The following is a 23,044-nucleotide window of genomic DNA, read 5'->3' on the forward strand; positions in this document are numbered from 1 at the left end:
TGTGTCTGTGGGGTAGATGGTAAAGCAACAGTAACATCTGCAGAAGAAAGACCATCTTCCAGCCAAAGTAAAATGTCTACTTCTTTTCGTGGACAATCTGATATCATCCCTTTCTTACGACCATCGCTACGAGCATTGCCAAAAATTCCAGATGAGGCACAAAAACAGCAGGTACTTGAACGGATATCAAGTGCTTGTTCAAGTGGGCTCTCTTCCATGTCAACTTCAACATCACAACTACTCCAGTCCTCAGAGTTGTCACCCCATTCGCATTTGCTTCCTCACAGCTCCCAAGTCTCCAGCCACCCGTCTGAGCATGGGGTAACTCAGATGGTTGAGTCTGTAGAGCTGTTTACTCATACTATAGCCTGGGAATCAGAGGTCTACTCCAGAGCTTCTGTGAATCCAGACAAGGAAATGATCTGCACTGATGCCCAGAAGTCGGATCCAGGCCCAGAGGAAGAAGGTTCTGAGCATAATGTAGACCCTCGTTCCCAAACTGTAACTCCTGTTGGTGGAGACAATGAGGAAGATGATGATGAGACTGAGATACCTGATTGGAACGAAAACTTGACTTTTCGATAAGGGCATGAAGAGGTTGGCTCTGAAGACAACGGGTGTGAGAACACACAGGATGATGATGACGAGGTTGGAGACCCCAATTACTGTCAACCCACAGTCCGCCAGTCCATGAGGTCAGCAGAGGAGGTGGAGGAGGATGCTAGTGACGAGTCTGATGATGAGGTAACGTTGCGCCTTCCTGGACAGAGACAGAGTACTGGAAGCATGTCAACAACTGCATCCTCAACCCTAACTGTGCCTCTGAGCAGAAGTCATGGTGGCCCTTCAGGTCACACGGGTCTAAGCCTTGCATAGCTTGGGCATTTTTTGACATCGCAAAGGATGACCCAACTCATGTTGTCTGCAAGATTTGTCAACAAAATCTCAGTAGAGGCCAAAAAATCACTAGCTTGAGTACTTCATGCATGAACCGTCACATGGATATGAGGCATAAGTTGCAGTGGGAAGCTCACTGTGCTACAATGCGGCATAGTGGGCCGGGTCAACCATCATCTGCCCCATCAAGTGCATCCGCGTCCTCTTCATCCTCTGTGACTGGGGGGACAGCAGTCACACATGGTTTTGGACGCAGACCTTCCACCTCTTTACCCGCAACAGCCAGTGTGATTGGCAGGTCATCAGGGTATTTGCAAGTGGAAACACCTGCTGGTGTTGAGCACTCTCCGACATCGACACCACATTTTGATCAAGGCAATATAACATCTCCGCCTGCACCTTCCTCACAGACCAGCAGTTTGCCGGGGACACCCTACTCAACTCCGTCAAAGCACGGCAGCCAGCCCTCGGTCCCTCAAATGTGGACAAGTAAAAGACCATTTTGTCCTAGCCATGATAAGGCTTTTGGTTGAATTTCACCATCTGCAAGCTGTTGGCTACAGAAATGCTGCCTTTCCGCCTGGTGGACACAGGATTTTCGAGACCTTATGTCCGTCGTGGTGCCCAAGTACCAGATGCCCAGTCGCCACTACTTCTCAAAGAAAGCTGTGCCTGCGCTACACCAGCATGTCGCACACAACATCACCGCTTCCTTGAGAAACTCTGTGTGTGACAGGGTGCATTTCACCATAGACACTTGGATGAGTAGACATGGACAGGGGCGTTACATGTCGGTGACTGGGCACTGGGTAACTATGGCGACATCAGGAGAAGGAGCTGCTGTCCAAGTCTTGCCGTCCCCACGAGTTGCTCGTCGATCCTCTGTATCTAGAAGTTCCTCCACTGCTTCTGCTTCCTCAACCTCTTCTCGGTCCTCAACCTGCACCGAAAGCCTGTCTGGTAATGCCACCCGCGTTCTTACTGTGCAGAAGGAATCCTGCACACCTCTTTACTATGCTGTCACCAGGGCTCAACGGCATCAGGCAGTGTTTACATTGAAATGTCTGGGAAATGTGAGTCACACAGCTGAGGAGTTGTTGTCAGCTCTGGAAACCGAGTTCCATCAATGGTTGTCTCCACTCAACCTGCAGCCAGGGAAGGCCGTGTATGACAATGCTGCAAACCTGGGTGCGGCCCATCGCCGGGGCAATGTCACACACGTGCCTTGTATGGCTCATGTTTTGAACCTGGTTGTCCAGCAATTTTTATCCCACTATCCCGGACTAGATGGGCTTCTGCCGAGGGCACGGTCGCTGTGTGCTCACTTCCGCCGTTCGCATCCCACAGCTCAACGACTTACATCTCTACAGAAGTCGTTGGGCCTGCCAGTTCACCGGCTGAAATGCGATTTGCCCACACGGTGGAATTAAACTCTGCACATGTTCCAACAACTGTGGCAGCACTGACGAGCCCTGTTGCAATACGTTATGACATATAGCCTGGGCCAACGAGATCCAGAGGTGGGGCAAATCATGCTGGAGGAGTGGTCTCAGATCAGGGACCTATGCGCCCTTCTGCACAGTTTTGAAATATATAGAGCCAAAAACTTTTTGTTTTTGTTTTTTGTTTTTGGCTCTATAATTGTTCTCTTGTTTCTACAAGACTGGGGAGTTCACCACTACTCTGTGGATCATTTGCATTGTAGCTGTTCCATCTCGCATGTTCAACGTGGATATTTTCTCTCTGAGCCCTGTTCATACAGGTACTATACAGATGATCAGGTTTTAAAATACATCAGATAGGGATTATATACATTAGACAGGACTGCTCTATTATGGGTATACTGTACCTTGGCGATTGGTGGAGCAGCTTAACATACTTTTTTTGAAAAAAACATATTAACTAAATACCCTCTATTTTTTCATTTTTTGACTAGCACTTGCTTATTTACTGTGACCTTTTTACAACAGAGTATTTTTTTAGCTCTCTGTGCGCTTTTGTGTTTTACAGTTTTGAAATAGCAACGAAGATGTTTAGTGCTGACGATGCCATTATCAGCATGAGAATTCCAGTGATTTACATGCTGGAGCACACCTTAAACAGTATTCGGAGTCAGGTGGTAGAACAAGAGGAGGAGGAGGAGGAACAGGAGGAGTCGTATGCGGAAGGGATAATATCTCCAAGGTGCAGACGGTCGGCAGCACCAAGGCGGCTGGCATTGGAGGGTGGGGGAGAGGGATTACCGAGGGCGCATGGTAGCAGCCAAACTGTTGAGGAAGGTGCAGGAGGTGAGGAAGAAGTGGAGGACGAACTGGCGCTGGGCATGGAAGACTCATCAGATGAGGGAGACCTTGATCAAATTTCTGTTGTGCGAGGTTGGAGGGAGAGGGTAGAGGAAGGAAGCATGATTCTCACCTCTCCACCACCAAAACAACAAGGACTTGGTCCTCCTGGATGCATAAGACACATGAGTGCCTTCCTGCTGCACTACCTGCAACATGACCCTCGGATTGTCAGAATCCGAAGTAATGCCGACTACTGGGTTGCCACACTCTTAGATCCCTGATACAAAAGTAAATTTGGTGAAATAATTCATGCCATAGAAATGGATTCACACATGCAGGAGTATCAGCAGAGACTGTTACAGAATTTAACATCTGCTTTTCTACAAAACACCAGTGGTGCACGTAGTGAATCTCTGAGTTCTAACTTGCCAACTGTGGGACTATCGACTCATCACTCAAACCGTAACAATAACATCGTATCTGGTGGTAACAGCAATTTTTTCTAAGCGTTTCAACAATTTTAAGACCATCCTTTGCAAGGCCACAGGAGACAAGAGGTCTGACGCACAGCCAACGCCTAGAGAGGATGGTACAAGAGTATCTCCAAGTTAACATCGATGCCATGACTGTGGAACTGGTCCCTCGCTCATTTTGGGCTTCCAATCTTGAAAAATGGCCTGAGCTCGCCCTTCACGCCTTGGAGATAATGTCGTGCCCAGCAGCCATCGTTCTCTCTGAACGTGTGTTCAGTGCTGCTGGTGGTGTGCTGACAGATAAGCGCACGTGACTGTCCAGTGACAATGTAGACAGACTAACGTTCATCAAGATGAACAAATCCTGGATCCGCAAGGACTTTTCTGCTCCTGTGTCATCTTGGGGAGACTAAAAGCTTGATGATTTTTGAAAAACTCTGGTGAAATTGATGCCACTTAAGTGGTGTCTGTGGCCGAATTTTTGGAAAAAATGGAGACTCTTTTTGGAGTCCCCTTGATGTGTTTTACAGGACGTTTGCATCGTCAATTCTAGGTGGGTGGGGTCACTCCCCCCCACTTTTAACCTTTAGAAACTACATACACTATGGCTTGGGGTAACACAGATGGTTGAGTCTGCAGAGCTGTTTACTCATACTATGGCCTGGGATTCAGAGGTCTGCTCCAAAGCTTCAGTGTCTACTAGTCAGCAGAGTAGCCCACCCATGAAGCAAGCTACACCACCTATTGATCTAATTACTAATTTTTAACTGCATCTAGCCCAGGCAATACTTTGGGCCTAGAAGCAGTGTCTGCTATTCAGCAGAGTAGCCCACCCATGAAGCAAGCTACACCGCCTGTTTATCTAATTACTAATTTTTAACTGCATCTAGCCCAGGCAATACTTTGGGTCTAGTAGCAGTGTCTGTTACTCAGCAGAGTACCCCACCCATGAAGCAAGCTACACCGCCTTCTTCATTTCTCAATCTAACCTCTCGGCTCTGGGGTGTCCGCTCTCCATCCAGCTCTCTCCTTCTCACAGGTGGACTACCGCATGTATTCACACTGTGGCGAATTTTTTGGGCCCAGGCATAAGTCGTCGAGGTAATGGATAATATGTGCCCCCTTAGAAACGTCCATGACGACCCATTCGTGGAAGCAACTAAATGCCTCAAATAGTGAGCAGGATATGGAGCACCCCATGGGCAAACAGCGATCTATGTAGTATGCTCCTTTGCAGAAGCAGCCCAATAGGCGGACACTATTCGGAGGCACAGGTAGTAACCAGAACGCCCCCTCGATGTCTGTTTTGGCCATTAGGGTGCCCCTTCCCAACTTCTTGACCCGCCTGATTGCCTCGTCAAAGGAGGTACAGTACATAGTACTGTACTTGGTTCCACGTCGATGTTGTCGTTTACTGACCTGCCCCTTGCATATGACAAATGGTGGATTAGTCTGAATGTATTGGGTTCCTTTTTTGGCACAACTCCCAATGGGGGTACCACTACGTCTTCTATGTAAAGTGTTCTGAATGGACCCGCCGCCATGCTACCTAAAGATAATTCTTTTTTAATTTTTTTGTCACGACGTCTGGGTGTTGGTAGGGTAATTTTAGATTTTTACTCCAGCCTTTCTTGATTTTAGAAGGGCATGACATGCCTATATCTGTGTCTCCTCCTCCTTTTACTCCTCCACCTCTGTTCTTTTCACATGACTATATGTAGTTGTGACTTTTCCATGTGTTTGTTGTGTCTTCTGAGCAGTTTGTCAGCTTTTGGACACCTTTTAAGGTGTTTTCTAAGTGTTTTTTATGTGTTTGTATGTGTTTGTGTTTGCCTGCCATTGGTTTCAATTGGGTTCAATGGTGTTCGTCGAACATTCGACGAACATTCGTTGAACACGTCCCAGTTCGATGAACCGAACCGAACTCGAACACTAGGGTGGTGGCTCAACACTAGTCTTCATATGTGGTCAAAAGACAATGTTTGGGCACATGGCAGGGCTCAGAAAACAAAGAGCACTATTTGATTTTTGAAGTGCAAATTTGTACACCATGTAACACTTGAAGAACCCCTGAGGTGTCAAAAAACCTAAAACACCCAAGTGACCATATTTGGAAAATTAAGCCCAACACTAAATTCATCTATGGGTGTGGTGAGCATTTTTAACCAGCAAATTACATCATAAAATTTGATAAGAATGACCTGTGAAAACTCATGACCCAGCTGCTCCACTCCTCCTCCCTGCCAGGGATTTTTGCAGTGATGACTCGTGCAGGGAAAAGTTTCTGCTTCTACGTAGAGCTTACAAGGCTCCAGCTAGTCCCTTTTTATTCACGTGATGTCTTATACCTACTGGAAAAGAGAAGAATTAGCTGGGCGGAAAGGCAAAATGAGAAATTGTAGGTAAACTGTATTACATAATATGATGATTGCAATGTATTAATATCTCTTTATACAGTTTTTCAGCCTCAATAATGAACAAAAAACACAGTTTTCATTTTAATTTTTTTATGTTATTTACTGTGTAGTAAAGTGATAAGAGAAATGTATTTTTTCTGGTCAGTATGATTAATTATGATTGTGCTATTTGATTTTTGAAGTGCAAATTTAGCCACCATGTAACATTTGCAGAGCCCCATGGACAGTGCAGTTTCCAAAATGGAGTCACTTCATGCGGGGAGGTTCTTGCTGTTCAAGAACATCAGCAAACTCTGCTAATGGTGCCTACAATCTACTAAAAAATCTTCAACAATGGAGAAAAGAGAAATCCGCACCGCTTCTGGTCATAAACCCATTATTTCCATGACATCCATTTAGCTGTAACTTCAATGCCTCGAATCTTGTTTGGGATCACCTCGGGTGCTACTTCCGTTAATAAAACATAGTCCAACATAGTCCATGATAAAAGTGGTGTGCACTCACCGGTCCCATAAAATAGTTTCCTTTATTTGGACATAAGGCGGTTACAGACGAGGAAAAATGTGCAGATAAAAGGACGACAGCTGTTTCGCACCAATGTGCTTCTACAGTTCCCAATCAGACCTGTAGAAGCACATTGGTGCGAAACAGCTGTCGTCCATTTATCTGCACGTTTTTCCTCGTCTGTAACCGCCTTATGTCCAAATAAAGGAAACTATTTTATGGGACCGGTGAGTACTAAAAAATCTGCCAATCATAAGCCAAATGGTGCTCCATCCCTTCACAGTCTCAGCATGTGCACAAACCGTATTCTCCATTCTAGAGACACTGCATAACAAATTTTGGAGTCAATTTTATTTTATTACATGTTGTAAAAATTACAAATTTGGGCTAAAACAAATTTTACTGTAAAAATTATAATTTTTCATTTTCAAGTCCAAATTTGTGTGTTGAAAATTCTCTTTACACACCTGGATGAATTTCTTGAGGAGTGTAAGAAAACGTGTGTGTGGTGTCTGCTGTTTTGGTACTTCAGGAGCTCTGGCAATGTGACACGGTGTCCAAAATCTATTTCAGCCAAATTTGCATTCCAAATATCAAATTCATCTTCCCTTCTGAGACCTGCTGTATCCAAACAATATTTTACTGTGAACAAATGCAAAACTTAGTAGTAAGCCACAAAAGAGAATTAAAAATCCTCCAAAAATTCAAAAATACAGCTGAAAAAGGGGCAGCACCGCTAACCTGCCCAGGTCTCTGAACAAATGCACTACAGGATGCAGCCAACCCATATTGCATAGATGATACAAAACACAGGTGCAAAATACTAAATAGACAGCCACTCACAACCTAACAGTTCATGGAGGGGGTGACGGCTTAGTAAACATTTGCACACTAGAGGCCTGTATAGGGTGCTGTTCACATGCAGGTAATGCATAGCGTTTGGTACTCAACCTATTAGTCACACCCATACTATTCGATTAGGCGAGCTGGCCAGCACTCTCTCTTATTTATGTTGCTTTATGTAAACTACTATTATTTAATAATGTTCCTTTATATATAAATATATTTATTGTAATTTTCTTTTTGTAGTCCTGAGGAAGGCTTGAAACGTCAATTAATTTTTTGCAGCATTATGGACACTGCGTTAAATAAATTCATTTGAATCATATTTTGGAGTGCCAAATTCCTTTATTGAATGTATAAGAAATGTTGGTTATTAACTAGTTTGTGTGGTATAACTACCTGCTTTAAATACAGTATACAAGCATTCAAATTCAAAACTTTCAAATTTTTCGTAAAATTTCAGATATTTTGAAAAAAAAAAAACATATTAGCCTAAATTTTCCATTAATATAAATTATGTTGTGTCAATAAATCTCTTTCTCAGAATCAACAGAATATGTTGAAGCATTCCAGACCTACCACCACATTAAGTAACGTGTCACATTTAAAAAAATGAGGCTTGGTCAATAAGACCAAAATTGGCTCTGTCACTAAGGGGATAAAAATCATTTTGCTTAAAAATTAATCGGATCCAATGAACAAGTATTTGCGCATATGTTTAGACAGATGGATAATCATGAACAAGTGTTCTTAGGTGCTATAGTTCCTCGGTTATTGGTCTATCTAAATGGCTGATACAGCTATAGAAAAACAGAAGAATTGAATTTAATTTTTTGTGTTTTCTTCTCACACCTTTGTAGGTTGCAATTTGTAGGGAAACTATCTGGGCACATGGCACCAGTTATGTGCTTGACAGTCAGTAGCACAGCCAATAAACAGGATTTAGTTATCACAGGATCCAAAGATCATTATGTGAAGGTAAATTTTCCTTTATTGTTTCATATTTGACATAAGAAAGACTTCTATGTGTAAATTATTTTAAGTCAATTATGTGCTTTTGAGTCCATAAAATAATGCTCCAAAAATAATTCTGACTTTAGACTAGATTACTATAATAATTCAGACCCCAAACTCTAATTATTTAATTTTGAGCCCAATCCAAGTCCCTTAAAGGGAATCTGTCAGCAGGTTTTTGCTGTGTATTCTGAAGACATCATGAGGTAGGGGTTAAAAAAAGATTTCAGCAATGTCTCTCTTTTCAAGCTCTCCGTTTTTATTTGCTTGTTTTAGCACCAGGAGCTTATCATTGCTATGACTAGATGGTCACGTGATCCCTGCTCTGACACGCCCCCTACTGTGATAGGCACCTCACTGTCTATCGGCTTTGTATATACAAAGCCTGGTGTGGGCGGGGGCAGCTTCATCAGCTCTGCTTTATCCTAAGTCTAAAATCTCTGATTGTGTCAGAACTGCTGCACCCAGTAATCTAAGTGATACATTGTTGGATTCATCTTCTCTTTGCCTACATCAGTCTTCTCTCAGATGATGTAGTGAAAACCTGCTGACAGATTCCCTTTAATAAAGTCAAGTCCTTTAATTATTCAGAATCAAGATGAGATATTTAAATGAGTTCCTACTCTAGAAAAGACCTATTAAATACATTTAGCCTCCAGATCAGAACTCCCCAAAAAATTAGGACACAGACCAGACACTTCTTCTCACAATTTACAAAACTCATACCTACACTACACACAAACCTTAAAGATGCTTCACACAGACTTTACACTACACATACTCCACATAAAAAAATTACATAAGCAGTAGATATGTAAACTACACTTACACACTACTTGTAGTCAGTGTCGGACTGGGGTGACAAGGGCCCACCAGTAACATTGACTTTGGGGGGCCCACTTTTCACCTGCATGCAAATATTATATTACCTTCGTTCACAAATTTACCTATATCTCTATATAATAAATAAACTGGATAGCGGGGTTAATGAATGATGAGATGCTGCTTTTTCTGTACAGAGTGAACCAAGTGAATTATGCCAAGTACTGCCCATACAGTGGGGTTGGGGCCCAGGTCTACACAGGGACCCTCCAGGGGGATTCCTCTGTTACCCTGTGGGCCAGTCCGAGCCTGCTTGTAGCCCTCCAACGTGGCTATTCATGGTCGCAAAACTTTGTGGGGCAATGATCTTATAGATCAGGTACCTCTTCAAGTTCTTGCTTACTAAAACCTGTGGGTTTGTGAAACTAAGGTATCTGCCAAGTGCAAAAATGAAATAATAGCCTAGTAACCTATGTCTGAACAAATAAGTTAGCATACAATGTATTCTAGATTTTAAAAAGTTCTTTCTGGGGTAGGATGAAAAAAAACCAAAACATGATTCTGGCATTATTGCTTTGGCTTCATCTTAACTGTTTTAAATTTATTGTTAAATTAATGTTAACTTTATTAATTGTTTCAGTGCTATTGGTGATGTCAAATGTATGTGTTTGTTTTATACTTTACTAATTTGGAAAGAAATTGGATCGGTTTTTTTTCGGAGACCAATAACTATTTTCCTGCTGAGCTTTGTGAGGGTTGGTTTTTGTAGCATTAAGTTTTAGTCTTTATTGATACCATTAGCACCCACCATATATGAAGACGGTTCTGCTCACCTAAATGTATGGTATGGTATGGCTAACTGAAAAGATGGTAACAAATTGCAAGCTTTCGAGACTACACAGGTCTCTTCATCAGGCAAAGACTAAAACAAATTCTGGAGAATCACATATTTATGTACAACATAGTATAGAAAAAAAAGGGAAAAACCATGGATAAGACAGGTGACATGAAGCAGAATTACCATGGGTGATAGACAGTTATGTCCATAAATATTGGGCCAGTTCATAGATAAGGATTGTTTTATTGGGGTCTGGTTCTGTTGTGATGACCCCTCATAGTCTGAGGGGCAAGTTCCTTAGTTGATGTAAAGACATAAATCCATGCGACACATTCATTCCTGCAGTGAGAGTGTCAAAGGTCGTCATCAGTTTTATGGACATAACTGTTTATCACCCATGATAATTCTGCTTCATGTCACCTGTCTTATCCATGGTTTTTCCCCCTTTTTTTTCTATGCTATGTTGTGCATAAATATGTGATTCTTCAGAATTTGTTTTAGTCTTTGCCTGATGAAGAGACCTGTGTAGTCTCGAAAGCTTGCAATTTGTTGCCATCTTTTCAGTTAGCTTTCAACCCTTTTCTGCCATTGGACGTACGATTCCGTCCATGTGGGGCGGGCCCTACTTCCCAAGGACGGAATAGTACATCCAGGGCGATCGGCCGCTCTCACGGGGGGAGCGCGGACGATCGCGGCCGGGTGTCAGCTGCCTATCGCAGCTGACATCCGGCGCTATGTGCCAGGAGCGGTCACGGACCACCCCCGGCACATTAACCCCCAGCACACCGCAATCATGTTTGTGCCGGCGGTACAGGGAAGCATCGCGCAGGGAGGGGGCTCCCTGCAGGCTTCCCTGAGACCCCCACAGCAACGCGATGTGATCGCTTTGCAACGAGGGTCTCCCTACCTCCCTCACTGCAGCAGGCCCGGATCCAAGATGGCCACGGCATCCAGGTCCTGCAGGGAGGGAGGTGGCTTACCAAGTGCCTGCTCAGAGCAGACGCTTGGTAAGCCTGCACTGCTGTAAGTCAGATCGGTGATCTGACAGAGTGCTGTGCAAACTGTCAAATCGCCGATCTGTGATGTCCCCCCCTGGGGCAAAGTAAAAAAGTTTAAAAAAAAAATGTCCACATGTGTAAAAAAAAAAAAAAAAATCCTAAATAATGAAAAAAATATATATATTATTCCCATAAATACATTTCTTTATCTAAATAAAAAAAAAACAATAAAAGTACACATATTTAGTATCGTCGCATCCGTAACGACCCAACCTATAAAACTGTCCCACTAGTTAACCCCTTCAGTGAACACAAGTAAGAGAAAAAAAACGAGGCAAAAAATGCTTTATTATCATACCGCCGAACAAAAAGTGGAATAACACGCGATCAAAAAGACAGATATAAATTACCATGGTACCGCTGAAAGCATCATCTTGTCCCGCAAAAAACGAGCCGCCATACAGCATCATCAGCAAAAAAATAAAAGTTATAGCCCTCAGAATAAAGCGATGCAAAAATAATTATTTTTTCTATAAAAGTTTTTATCGTATAAAAGCGCCAAAACATAAAAAAATGATATAAATGAGGTATCGCTGTAATCGTACTGACCCGAAGAATAAAACTGCTTTATCAATTTTACCAAACGCGGAACGGTATAAACGCCTCCCCCAAAAGAAATTCATGAATAGCTGGTTTTTGGTCATTCTGCCTCACAAAAATCAGAATAAAAAGCGATCAAAAAATGTCACATGCCCGAAAATGTTACCAATAAAAACGTCAACTTGTCCCGCAAAAAAACAAGACCTCACATGACTCTGTGGACCAAAATATGGAACAATTATAGCTCTCAAAATGTGGTAACGCAAAAAATATTTTTTGCAATAAAAAGTGTCTTTTAGTGTGACGGCTGCCAATCATAAAAATCCACTAAAAAACCTGCTATAAAAGTAAATCAAACCCCCCTTCATCACCCCCTTAGGGAAAAATTAAAAAAATTAAAAAAATGTATTTATTTCCATTTTTCCATTAGGGTTAGGGTTAGGGCTAGGGTTAGGGCTAGGGTTAGGGTTAGGGCTAGGGCTAGGGTTAGGGCTGGGGCTGGGGCTAGGGTTGGGGCTAGGGTTAGGGCTAGGGTTAGGGCTAGGGTTAGGGTTGGGGCTATGGTTAAGGCTACAGTTAGGGTTGGGGCTAAAGTTAGGGCTAGGGTTGGGGCTAAAGTTAGGGTTAGGGTTTGGATTACATTTACGGTTGGGAATAGGGTTGGGATTAGGGTTAGGGGTGTGTCAGGGTTAGAGGTGTGGTTAGGGTTACCGTTGGGATTAGGGTTAGGGGTGTGTTTGGATTAGGGTTTCAGTTATAATTGGGGGGTTTCCACTGTTTAAGCACATCAGGGGCTCTCCAAACGCGACATGGCATCCGATCTCAATTGCAGCCAATTCTGCGTTGAAAAAGTAAAACAGTGCTCCTTCCCTTCCGAGCTCTGCCATGCGCTCAAACGGTGGTCCCCCCCACATATCGGTTATCAGCGTACTCAGGACAAATTGAACAACAATATTTAGGGTCCAATTTCTCCTGTTACCCTTGGAAAAATACAAAACTAGGGGCTAAAAAATAATTTTTGTGGAAAAAAAATATTTTTTATTTGGGCGGCTCTGCGTTATAAACTGTAGTGTAGATGAGTTCCTTAGGGGGTCTACTTTCCAAAATGGTGCCACTTGTGGGGGGTTTCTAGTGTTTAGGTACATTAGGGGCTCTGCAAATGCAATGTGACGCCTGCAGACCATTCCATCTAAGTCTGCATTCCAAATGGCGCTCCTGCCCTTCTGAGCCCTCCCATGCACCCAAACAGTGGTTCCCCCCCCCACATATGGGGTATCAGCACACTCAGGACAAATTGGACAACAACTTTTGGTGTCCAATTTCTCCTGTTACCCTTGGGAAAATACAAAACTGGAGGCTAAAAAATAATTTTTGTGGGAAATAATTTTTGTTTTATTTTTACGGCTCTGCATTATAAACTTCTGTCAAGCACTTGGTGGGTCAAAGTGCTCACCACACCTCTAGATAAGTTCCTTCGGGGGTCTACTTTCCAAAATGGTGTCACTTGTGGGGGGTTTCAATGTTTAGGCACATCAGTGGCTCTCCAAACGCAACATGGTGTCCCATCTCAATTCCTGTCAATTTTGCATTGAAAGGTCAAACGGCGCTCCTTCCCTTCCGAGCTCTTCCATGCGCCCAAACAGTGGTTTACTCCCACATATGGGGTATCAGCGTACTCAGGACAAATTGTACAACAACTTTTGGGGTCCAATTTCTTCTCTAGCCTTTGGGAAAATAAAAAATTGGGGGCGAAAAGATCATTTTTGTGAAAAAAAATTATTTTTTATTATTACGGTTCTGCATTATAAATTTCTGTGAAGCACTTGGTGGGTCAAAGTGCTCACCACACCTCTAAATAAGTTCCTTAGGGGGTCTACTTTCCAAAATGGTGTCACTTGTGGGGGGTTTCAATGTTTAGGCACATCAGTGGCTCTCCAAACGCAACATGGCGTCCCATCTCAATTCCTGTCAATTTTGCATTGAAAAGTCAAATGGTGCTCCTTCGCTTCCGAGCTCTGTCATGCGCCCAAACAGTGGTTTACCCCCACATGTGGGGTATCGTCGTACTCAGGACAAATTGTACAACAAGGTTTGCGGTCCATTTTCTCCTGTTACCCTTGGTAAAATAAAACAAATTGGAGCTGAAGTAAATTTTTTGTGAAAAAAAGTTAAATGTTCATTTTTATTTAAACATTCCAAAAATTCCTGTGAAACACCTGAAGGGTTAATAAACTTCTTGAATGTGGTTTTGAGAACCTTGAGGGGTGCAGTTTTTAGAATGGTGTCACACTTGGGTATTTTCTATCATATAGACCCCTCAAAATTACTTCAAATGAGATGTGGTCCCTAAAAAAAATGGTGTTGTAAAAATGAGAAATTGCTGGTCAACTTTTAACCCTTATAACTCCCTAACAAAAAAAAAAATTTTGGTTCCAAAATTGTGCTGATGTAAAGTAGACATGTGGTAAATGTTACTTATTAAGTATTTTGTGTGACATATCTCTATGATTTAATTGCATAAAAATTCAAAGTTGGAAAATTGCAAAATTTTCAAAATTTTCGCCAAATTTCCATTTTTTTCACAAATAAACGCAGGTAATATCAAAGAAATTTTACCACTATCATGAAGTACAATATGTCTCGAGAAAACAATGTCAGAATCACCAGGATCCGTTGAAGTTTTCCAGAGTTATAACCTCATAAAGGGACAGTGGTCAGAATTGTAAAAATTGGCCCGGTCCATAACTGTTATGACCTGGTGGTTAGGAGCACCCGGAATGACCTGATAATTAAACCTCATACAGGACGAGCTCTGGGATGTGGGAGCTCTGCTGACCGCAAGCCCTAATCCTATCACACACACTAAAATAGCCGTGGAGCGCTCCTGCCCAGACCTAGTCACAGCCTAAGAACTATCTAGCCCTAGAGATAGAAAATAAAGCCTACCTTGCCTCAGAGAAATTCCCCAAAGGTAAAGGAAGCCCCCCACATATATTGACTGTGAGTAAGATGAAAGTCACAAACGCAGAAATGAAACAGGTTTCAGCAAAGGGAGGCCAGACTTACTAAATAGACAGAGGATAGGAAAGGTAACTTTGCGATCAGCACAAAAACCTACAAAGACCACGCAGAGTGTGCAAAAAAAGACCTCCGCACCGACTCACGGTGCGGAGGGGCCACTCTGCATCCCAGAGCTTCCAGCTAGCAAAACAAAATCATGAAAACCAGCTGGACAAGAAAACAGAGAACAAAATAAGACTATAAGGAACTTAGCTTCTGCAGGAGAAGGCAGGTCACCAGAGAGATCCAGGAGCGAACTGAACGAATGCAAAAACATTGACAGCTGGCATGGAGTAACGATCTGAGAGGAGTTAAATAGAGCAGCCAACCAAAGGATAAACCACGTCACCTGTGTAAGGAACCTCAGAAGCAGCAGCTTCACTCAAAGCCACCAGAGGGAGCCCATAGACAGAACTCGCCGAAGTACCATTCACGACCACAGGAGGGAGTTCGACAACAGAATTCACAACACATAACGTGCAAACCACCCTTGGGGGTAAAGGGGTTAAAAGGTATCAACCACTGAGGACTCTCAATTGTAAATATTTTTCTATCTGCTGGCTAACATGGTACCAAGATATATTTATTTCCTGTATGGTATGGTATGAGCATCTACTGGCTGCCAAATTCTCCTCCAGGCTGCACCCTTATCCAGCCCTGGTGATTGGCTTCTCAGTAGGACAAATTTATCTTTCCCTGACCTATTTATTGTATTACATGTGTGGATAATGCAATGCACAGTATGAGAGCTGGAATCACCACCATGGTGTCACCTGAAAGCAGAAGCCAACACAAGAGCAAAGACATGTTTCTTACTGTTCTGCACTTCACATTTAAGAGAAAACTCATGTTACATTTCTTGATAAGTTTATTGGAATTTTTTTTTTTTTTTTTGCTGGAAAACAAAAACCTTTTTCTCATTGCCCTAACCCTCCTGATAATCCAGATACTGCACCTCTAAGGCCTCTTTCATACTTTGCTTTTACAATCTGCACAGGATCCGTCAAACTGTTGAAAAGACGGATTCTGTGCTGATTGTAAAAAATGGATTGATTGGAGCCGTTTTTTGACGGTTCCAGTGCATCCTAGAAGGCTATGTGCACACGTTGTGTATGCGTCTTCGCCGCAGTTTTTTGCTGCGATAACGCATACACAACACAACCCATGATAAAAATAATAAAGAAAAATAAAAAGAAGTGATATTCTTACCTTCCAGCATCCCGCGCAGCCCCCGCAGCCTTCCCGATGCTCGCGATGCTCCGTTCCCAGTGATACATAGCGACACAATGACCGGTGATGACGTAGCAGTCTCGCGAGACCGCTACGCCATCGGTTCATTTCGCTATGCATCACTGGGAACCGGAGCTGCCGGCAGCATCACGAGCATTGGGGGGCAGCGAGAAGGCCACGAGGGCTGCGCGGGATGCCGAAAGGTAAGAATATCACGATTTTTTTATTTTTTTATTATTTTTAACATTATATCTTTTTGCTATTGATGCTGCATCCTGCTGGCAAAATCGTAGGATTGTTTTTTTTCACAAAACAACACATTATGACAGGAGATGAAAGACGGAAGTGTGAAAGAGGCCTAAAAAGACAAAATGTTGACATTTTTTGACTTCTGATTCGCTTTTAAAATAACTAGTGGGAGTGGGGCTCAAACAGGGTGGACAGAAGACCCATACATCTTTAAGAGAGATTTATGAAGTATATTTGGGATCCTGAACAAAGGAAACTGTAATTGAGAAACAGCCACAATAGTTGATACCCAACTTAGGAGATGACACCTTAGGTATGATATTCTTGGTAGACAGTCAAATATTCCAATAAAGTTGGAAAGTGTGCCCAGTAGCTTAGCATTAAGGCTATGTGTACTTTACATTTTAAGTAAACTTTTACACTTGGAAAAATGTGGCACCCCACAGTCCAGTTGCCACGGTGACATTGCCTCCCTCTAAGGGGTGATGTCATGCCTGGAGGCAAGAAGGAAGGTCCCCATGCCAGATAACACAGTGTAAAAGTCAATTCATGCTCCAGGCCAGAAAGGAGAGCTTCCTTAAAAATTCTGGCCAGCAGGTGGGGTTACTGAGTCAGAAAGAAGTCAGCTGAGAGTGTAAACAGGGGAGTTGTCATGGAAACGGGAGCCAGCTGGAGCTCGTGACAGGACAGTGAGAGAGGAGAGTTGGCAGTTGGTCTGTGGAGAGGGAAGGGACAGGAGCAGAGACAAGAGCTCAGGAGAATAAAAACTGCGCATAGCTGAACCCAGAGCGGAGCGCTGATAAAAAGGGACGCCAGAGTCCTTGGCTTTGTGGGTTGTGTACGCCCTGACAGCCGAATCTGGAGGGCAGGGGACTGCAAGTCCCCTGGCCACACCAGACACCTGAATGCACGGTTGAACACCACGGGTGGCGTCACGACCAAACACCATATAATTATCCTCCATTTTATGACACGGCCAGGGCCACGGAAACGAATCATGGCCCCATGACCTCCCTCCATACATTTTTCTGGTCCGATTCCGGGTACCCCATGGCCCTTGCGGGCGCATCATTTTGGCGTCACGAACAGTATTTTCGGAGCCCGGCATAGCCGGGTACTGTGTGCCAGAGACTTTCCTAAATTGTGTGCCAGAGACTTTAATGAGCTTTCAAATCACCGCCATAACTGCATCACACAGTGCGCGTGAGCAGAGAGGGGCATGCCGTCGTGGGTGGAGCCAGAAAAAAAACACGAAGCAAAGTCCTGCCTGCGCTCTGATGTCAGAGGGTGAAGTGAAGCTGGAGCTGCGCTCGATTTTGAGCGAATGAAAACCAGGAAGTCCCAACTTGGAGACCAGAAGGATCTCAATCCAGCCCGTCGGAGAGCAGCTGCTGACAACGGTAAAGGTAAACGGAGCTTGGCTGAGGTTCACTGAGAGGAGGGAGAAAATGCCCAACTCAGGTGGAGATTTAGCTGCAGTCCCCATAATGCCGTTATCAATGCCATATATACCAGAAGCAGCCTAGTTACCACAGTACTCAGGGAAGTCGCACACCCTGAGCGATTTCAAGGAAATACTATGTAGTTTGTTCAAAATGTACCCCCTGTCTGAAAGAAGTCAGTATCCTCATTGGCCAGGGAAGTAAAGTCCTGGCCAGACACTAATAAAGGAACTGTCGAACAAATCTTGGCCAGACTGAAGGACACTTTTGACACCCGCACTGCAGCAGAGAAAAACAATAAGATTCTTTAGGTGCAAACAAAGGGTGCAGGACAGTATACGGGACTATGCTGTTAACCTTCAGGAGGTGCTACGGGCCGTAAAGCAGATTGACCCTGACAGCGTACAAGATGAAGATAGAGTACTAACAGAGCAGTTTATAGAGGGACTCAAGTCTAACAATCAAAGGACACAGCTGCGCATATTGGCCCTACAAAATCCTGAACTGGTTTTGCACACTTTAAGGATAGGGCCATCCGGGTGCTGCGTGAACCAAATCCTAGCAGCACAGAGCCCTCTAGGCAACCAGCAATTACATACCAGCAGGAGGCAGCATTCTTTCCCCAGACCCCTATTGAGACCGACATGCCGACCCAAGATGATGACTCTGCTGCAGACCTATGTCTCCAGGTCAAGGAACTGACCAAAAGGGTGGCTGCACTCACAAAAACTGTGCAGTCCATACAAGTGGCTCCAAAGAAGAAGATCCAGTTGGCTTCCAGTCCAGATGACGTCCCATGGCAAAAGCAGAAGAGAATCCCACCGACCAGAGGCAGAGATAGCGATCGTTAAGATGAGGAACGACAGCCCTCCTGTCGCCGCTGCAACAAGGCCATCGCAAGATTTTGTTATTTAAACAAGCAACCTCTGGAGCAAAGGGCCAGCCCTCAAGAGTAAGATGACCAGGCCCACCAAGTTGGTGAGACAAGTACGTGCGAGGATGACCGGTCCTGCCTGTCATGATTGATGGCTTCCCGATGATCACCTTACCGGACAACGGCTCCCTGGTGACAATGATGTCATATGTCCTCTTTAAGTGGTACTGGGCTGAAGTAAGGCAGTTTCTTGGGTTAGTAGGCTACTACCGGAGATTCATCAAGGACTTCACCAAAATAGCTGTACCCCTGCAAGATATTCTAGTGGGCCAATCCAAGAAGGCCAAGAACAAAAGTCTTCCATTCGAGTGGAACAAAAGGATAGAAGAGTCCTTCATTAGGTTGAAATTGGCCTTCATGGGAGATGAGGTCCTGGCCTAACCTGACTATGTCCAACCATTTGCACTTTACAATGATGCCAGCAACATGGGATTGGGAGCAGTGCTGTCACAAGTGCAGAAAGGCAGAGAGAGAGAGAGAGTGATGTGCCTACACCAGCAGGAAGCTTCGTCCCATGGAAAGGGACCCCGACAATTACAGATCCTTTAAACTGGAGTTCCTCACCATAGTCTGGGCGGTAACGGAGCACTTCAAGCACTACCTGGCTTCAGCAAAGTTTACCATCTACACGGACAATAATCCGTTAACCCACCTTGAAATAGCAAAGCTTGGTGCACTTGAGCATCGATGGATGGCCTGGCATCTCAAATATGTGTTAAATAAATGCTTCAGATGCGTTCCGTGGCATCTGTCACACTAGTAGACTTTTGTAACAAAGTGTAAAAGTTTATTTTCAAATGTTTTTCTTATTTTTACAAACTGATCCCAGTTCATTCAATTTGCAAAAAATATTGAGGAGAAAAATAAATTGAAAATGTGGTAATGGCTATTCTCATTTATGCAGCCATGTTAAACTCCCAAATGTTTGGGAAGATGAGTTGCTTTTTATTTTGGCTTGTTGAAAAATGTGTATAGCTCTTCTTAGGTGCCCTCTTACTGTCCCGCCGTTAACGGCGATAATGGGGCAGGACGGCGTACTGGGACCCGCACCTGTCCCTGCCACTATAATGGGGCCCTGGCTTTCCCTTATCTCAGGGGTACCTATAATGGTTAGGAGGCCTGAGCCGCCAGCGTATCCCTGTCTCCTCTGCAGGCCCTATCAGTGGCCCCCTCTCCCCCCAAGGGAGGTGGACTGCACCAGTGTATAAATACGACAATTAACAGGGTATACAGACAAGGTAACTAAAAGTCTCAAACTCACCAAATGCTCACACAACCACAGAGGAAACACAGAGAAGGGAAGGAAAAAACTAGGAAGGAAAACAGGTTTAACATGCAACCAAAACAGCAGACACCAATCTCTGTAAATAAACCTCCAAGCTCCTAACACCACGCTCCTTCACATTCCAAGCCAGGCAGCAAAACTGATCACTGACAACAGTTGTAGACAAAGCTGAGTCTATATAGGAGCGGAGATTACCAAAACCAAATCAGCTGAGAGACATAGCTCTCAGTAACTTCAGTAACAAGGTTTATCTCTTGCCCTGCCGGCACAAGACAGCCAGGTCAGAATTCAGAGCTTCTGTCCATCGTGTGTGAATGAGGCCCAGAGCGCTGCAGTTCTCTGGAACCTCTCTGTCGCGGTAGCCCCGTGACAGTACCCCCCCTTCTACGAGGGACCTCCGGAACCTCAGGACCAGGTTTCTTAGGATGAGCTGTATGAAATGCCTGGACTAACCTAGCCGCATGGACATCGGTTGCAGGTACCCACATCCTCTCCTCAGGACCGTACCCTTTCCAACGTATAAGATACTGTAGAGACCGGCGAACAAATCGAGAATCCATGACCCTGGCTATCTGGAACTTGAGATTTCCATCAACAAGGACCAGAGAGGGAGGTAAAGGTGATGGATTAGGTGATGCCACAAACCTCTTGAGTAAGGAGCGATGAAAAACATTATGGATCCTTGACGACAGCCACAATCCTATAAGGGCCAATAAACCTAGGGCCTAATTTCCACGAGGGAACTCTCAGTTTGATATTCTTTGAGGACAACCAAACCCAATCACCCACACACAGGTCCGGACCTTTCATACGTCTCCGATCAGCCACATTCTTATATCTGGAACTCATCCTCTTTAACTTATCCAGAACCCCTTGCCATACGGAGTGATGGACAAAGAAATCTCTCCTCTTCAGGCACCCCCAAGGAATCCTTCCTATTAAATGAACTGAATTGATGATGAAAACCATATGCCCCGAAAAACAGGGACTTACCAGTGGACTCATGAGTATGGTTGTTTATTGCAAACTCTGCCAACGGTAAGTATTTAACCCAGTCCTCCTGATTTTCTGAAATGAAACACCTGAGATAAGTTTCAAGATTTTGATTTACACGTTCTGTTTGACCATTAGATTGAGGATGAAAAGCTGAAGAAAACAACAAATGAATCCCCAGCCGGCTGCAAAAAGCCCTCCAAAACTTAGAAATAAACTTCACCCCATGGTCTGACACAATATCTGAAGGAACACCATGTAATCTCACAACCTCCTTGATAAAGATCTGTGCCAGAGTCTTGGCATTAGGTAACACGGGAAGGGCAATAAAATGTGACATCTTGCTAAATCTGTCAACTACGACTAAAATAACTGTATTACCATCAGAAACCGGTAAGTCAGTGATGAAGTCTATTGACAAATGGGTCCAAGGTCTACTGGGAATCTCCAGAGGTTGGAGAGACGCAGACGGGCGAGTACGGGGGGTCTTGGAAGGCACACACACACTGCAGGCAGCAACATATTCCTGTACATCATGATTTACCCCAGACCACCAAAAACGCTGAGTGAGAAGGTCCGTAGTAACTTTACTTCCAGGGTGTCTGGCCAGGACCGAATCATGATGTTCATTAATGACCCTAAGATGAAGATTAGCAGGAACATAAAGTTTACCTAAAGGACAGGCTGTTGGGACGTCCCCCTGCGCCTATAGGACCTCTCTCTCAAGACCTGAATTAATTGTGGCGACAATTACACCCTTCTGAAGTATAGGACCTGGCTCACAATTACCCCCACCCCCAGGAAAACAACGGGATAACGCATCAGCCTTGATATTCTTGCTTCCTGGCCTATACGTAATGTAGAAATTGAACCTGTCGAAAAACAGAGACCACCTAGCTTGCTTAGGTGTGAGATGCTTCGCAGATTCTAGATACAACAGATTCTTGTGATCTGTGATCACCATGACTGGGTGAAGTGCTCCCTCCAAAAAATGGCGCCATTCCTCAAATGCCCCTTTAATTGCCAACAGCTTCCTGTTACCAATATCATAATTCCTCTCGGTAGGAGATAATGTCTTCGAGAAAAATGCACATGGACGCCACTTACTCGGAGAAATCCCCTGAGACAATACAGCTCCCACTCCCACCTCAGAGGCATCCACCTCTACCACAAATGTCTGCGTGATGTCAGGCTGTATTAGTATGGGTGCAGTGGAAAAACACTTCTTCAAAGTCTCAAAAGCCTGGCAGGCTGTACTAGACCAGACAGAGAAGTCCGTGCCTCTCTTGGTCATGTCTGTTAAAGGTTTGGCTACTACTGAAAAGTCTTTAATACATTTGCGCTAGTAGTTTGCAAAACCTAAAAATCTCTGTAAGGCCTTAAGGTCCTCAGGACGCTCCCACTCCAAGACCGCCTTGACCTTAGCCGGATCCATATGAAATTCTGTGGAGGATAAGAAATAACCCAAAAATGGAATCTCTTTGACCGCGAACATGCATTTCTCAAGTTTAGCAAACAGTTTATTGTCCCTGAATACCTGAAGGACCTGCTGTACATGATCCTGATGGGACTCGAGGTCAGGGGAATAAACTAAGATGTCATCGAGATATACCACCGCAAACCTACCTATTAGGTGACTAAGTATATCATTGACAAAGTGTTGAAACACAGCAGGAACATTACTTAACCCAAAAGGCATAACCAAGTTCTCGTAATGTCCCTCTGGAGTATTAAACGCCGTCTTCCATTCATCCCCCTCCTTCATCCGAATGAGATTATATGCCCCCCTGAGATCTAATTTGGAGAACCATTTAGCCCCCACAATTTGATTAAAGAGGTCTGGAATAAGAGGGAGCGGGAAAGAATCCCGGACCGTAATTTGGTTTAATTCACGGAAGTCTAAGCATGGGTGTAAACCCCCGTCTTTCTTCTTAACAAAGAAGAATCCGGCAACAATGGGTGATGACGAAGGTCTGATATGACCCTTGGCCAGTCTCTCCGTGATATAGTCCTTCATGGCCTGTCTCTCTGGGGCAGAGATGTTGTATAACCTACTTTTAGGCAGTTTAGCACCAGGAATGAAACGTATGGCGCAATCATAAGGACGGTGTGGAGGTAGCTCTTGACTCCCCTCCTCAGAGAATACATCCTCAAAATCTG

General features: G+C 44.1%; 1 protein-coding gene across 3 annotated transcripts in view; it reads left to right on the forward strand.

The window, feature by feature from the left end:
* KIF21B (kinesin family member 21B) overlaps positions 1 to 23,044 on the forward strand; it is a 764,016-nt gene that overhangs the window by 689,138 nt on the left and 51,834 nt on the right. For all 3 annotated transcript variants that reach the window (XM_069756481.1, XM_069756482.1, XM_069756483.1), the window contains one exon: positions 8,280 to 8,397. In XM_069756481.1, coding sequence (XP_069612582.1) covers positions 8,280 to 8,397 — 118 coding nt within the window. The remainder of the gene's footprint in view (positions 1 to 8,279; positions 8,398 to 23,044) is intronic.

Source organism: Ranitomeya imitator, chromosome 3 (genome assembly GCF_032444005.1).
Source record: "Ranitomeya imitator isolate aRanImi1 chromosome 3, aRanImi1.pri, whole genome shotgun sequence".
Lineage (NCBI taxonomy): Eukaryota > Metazoa > Chordata > Amphibia > Anura > Dendrobatidae > Ranitomeya > Ranitomeya imitator.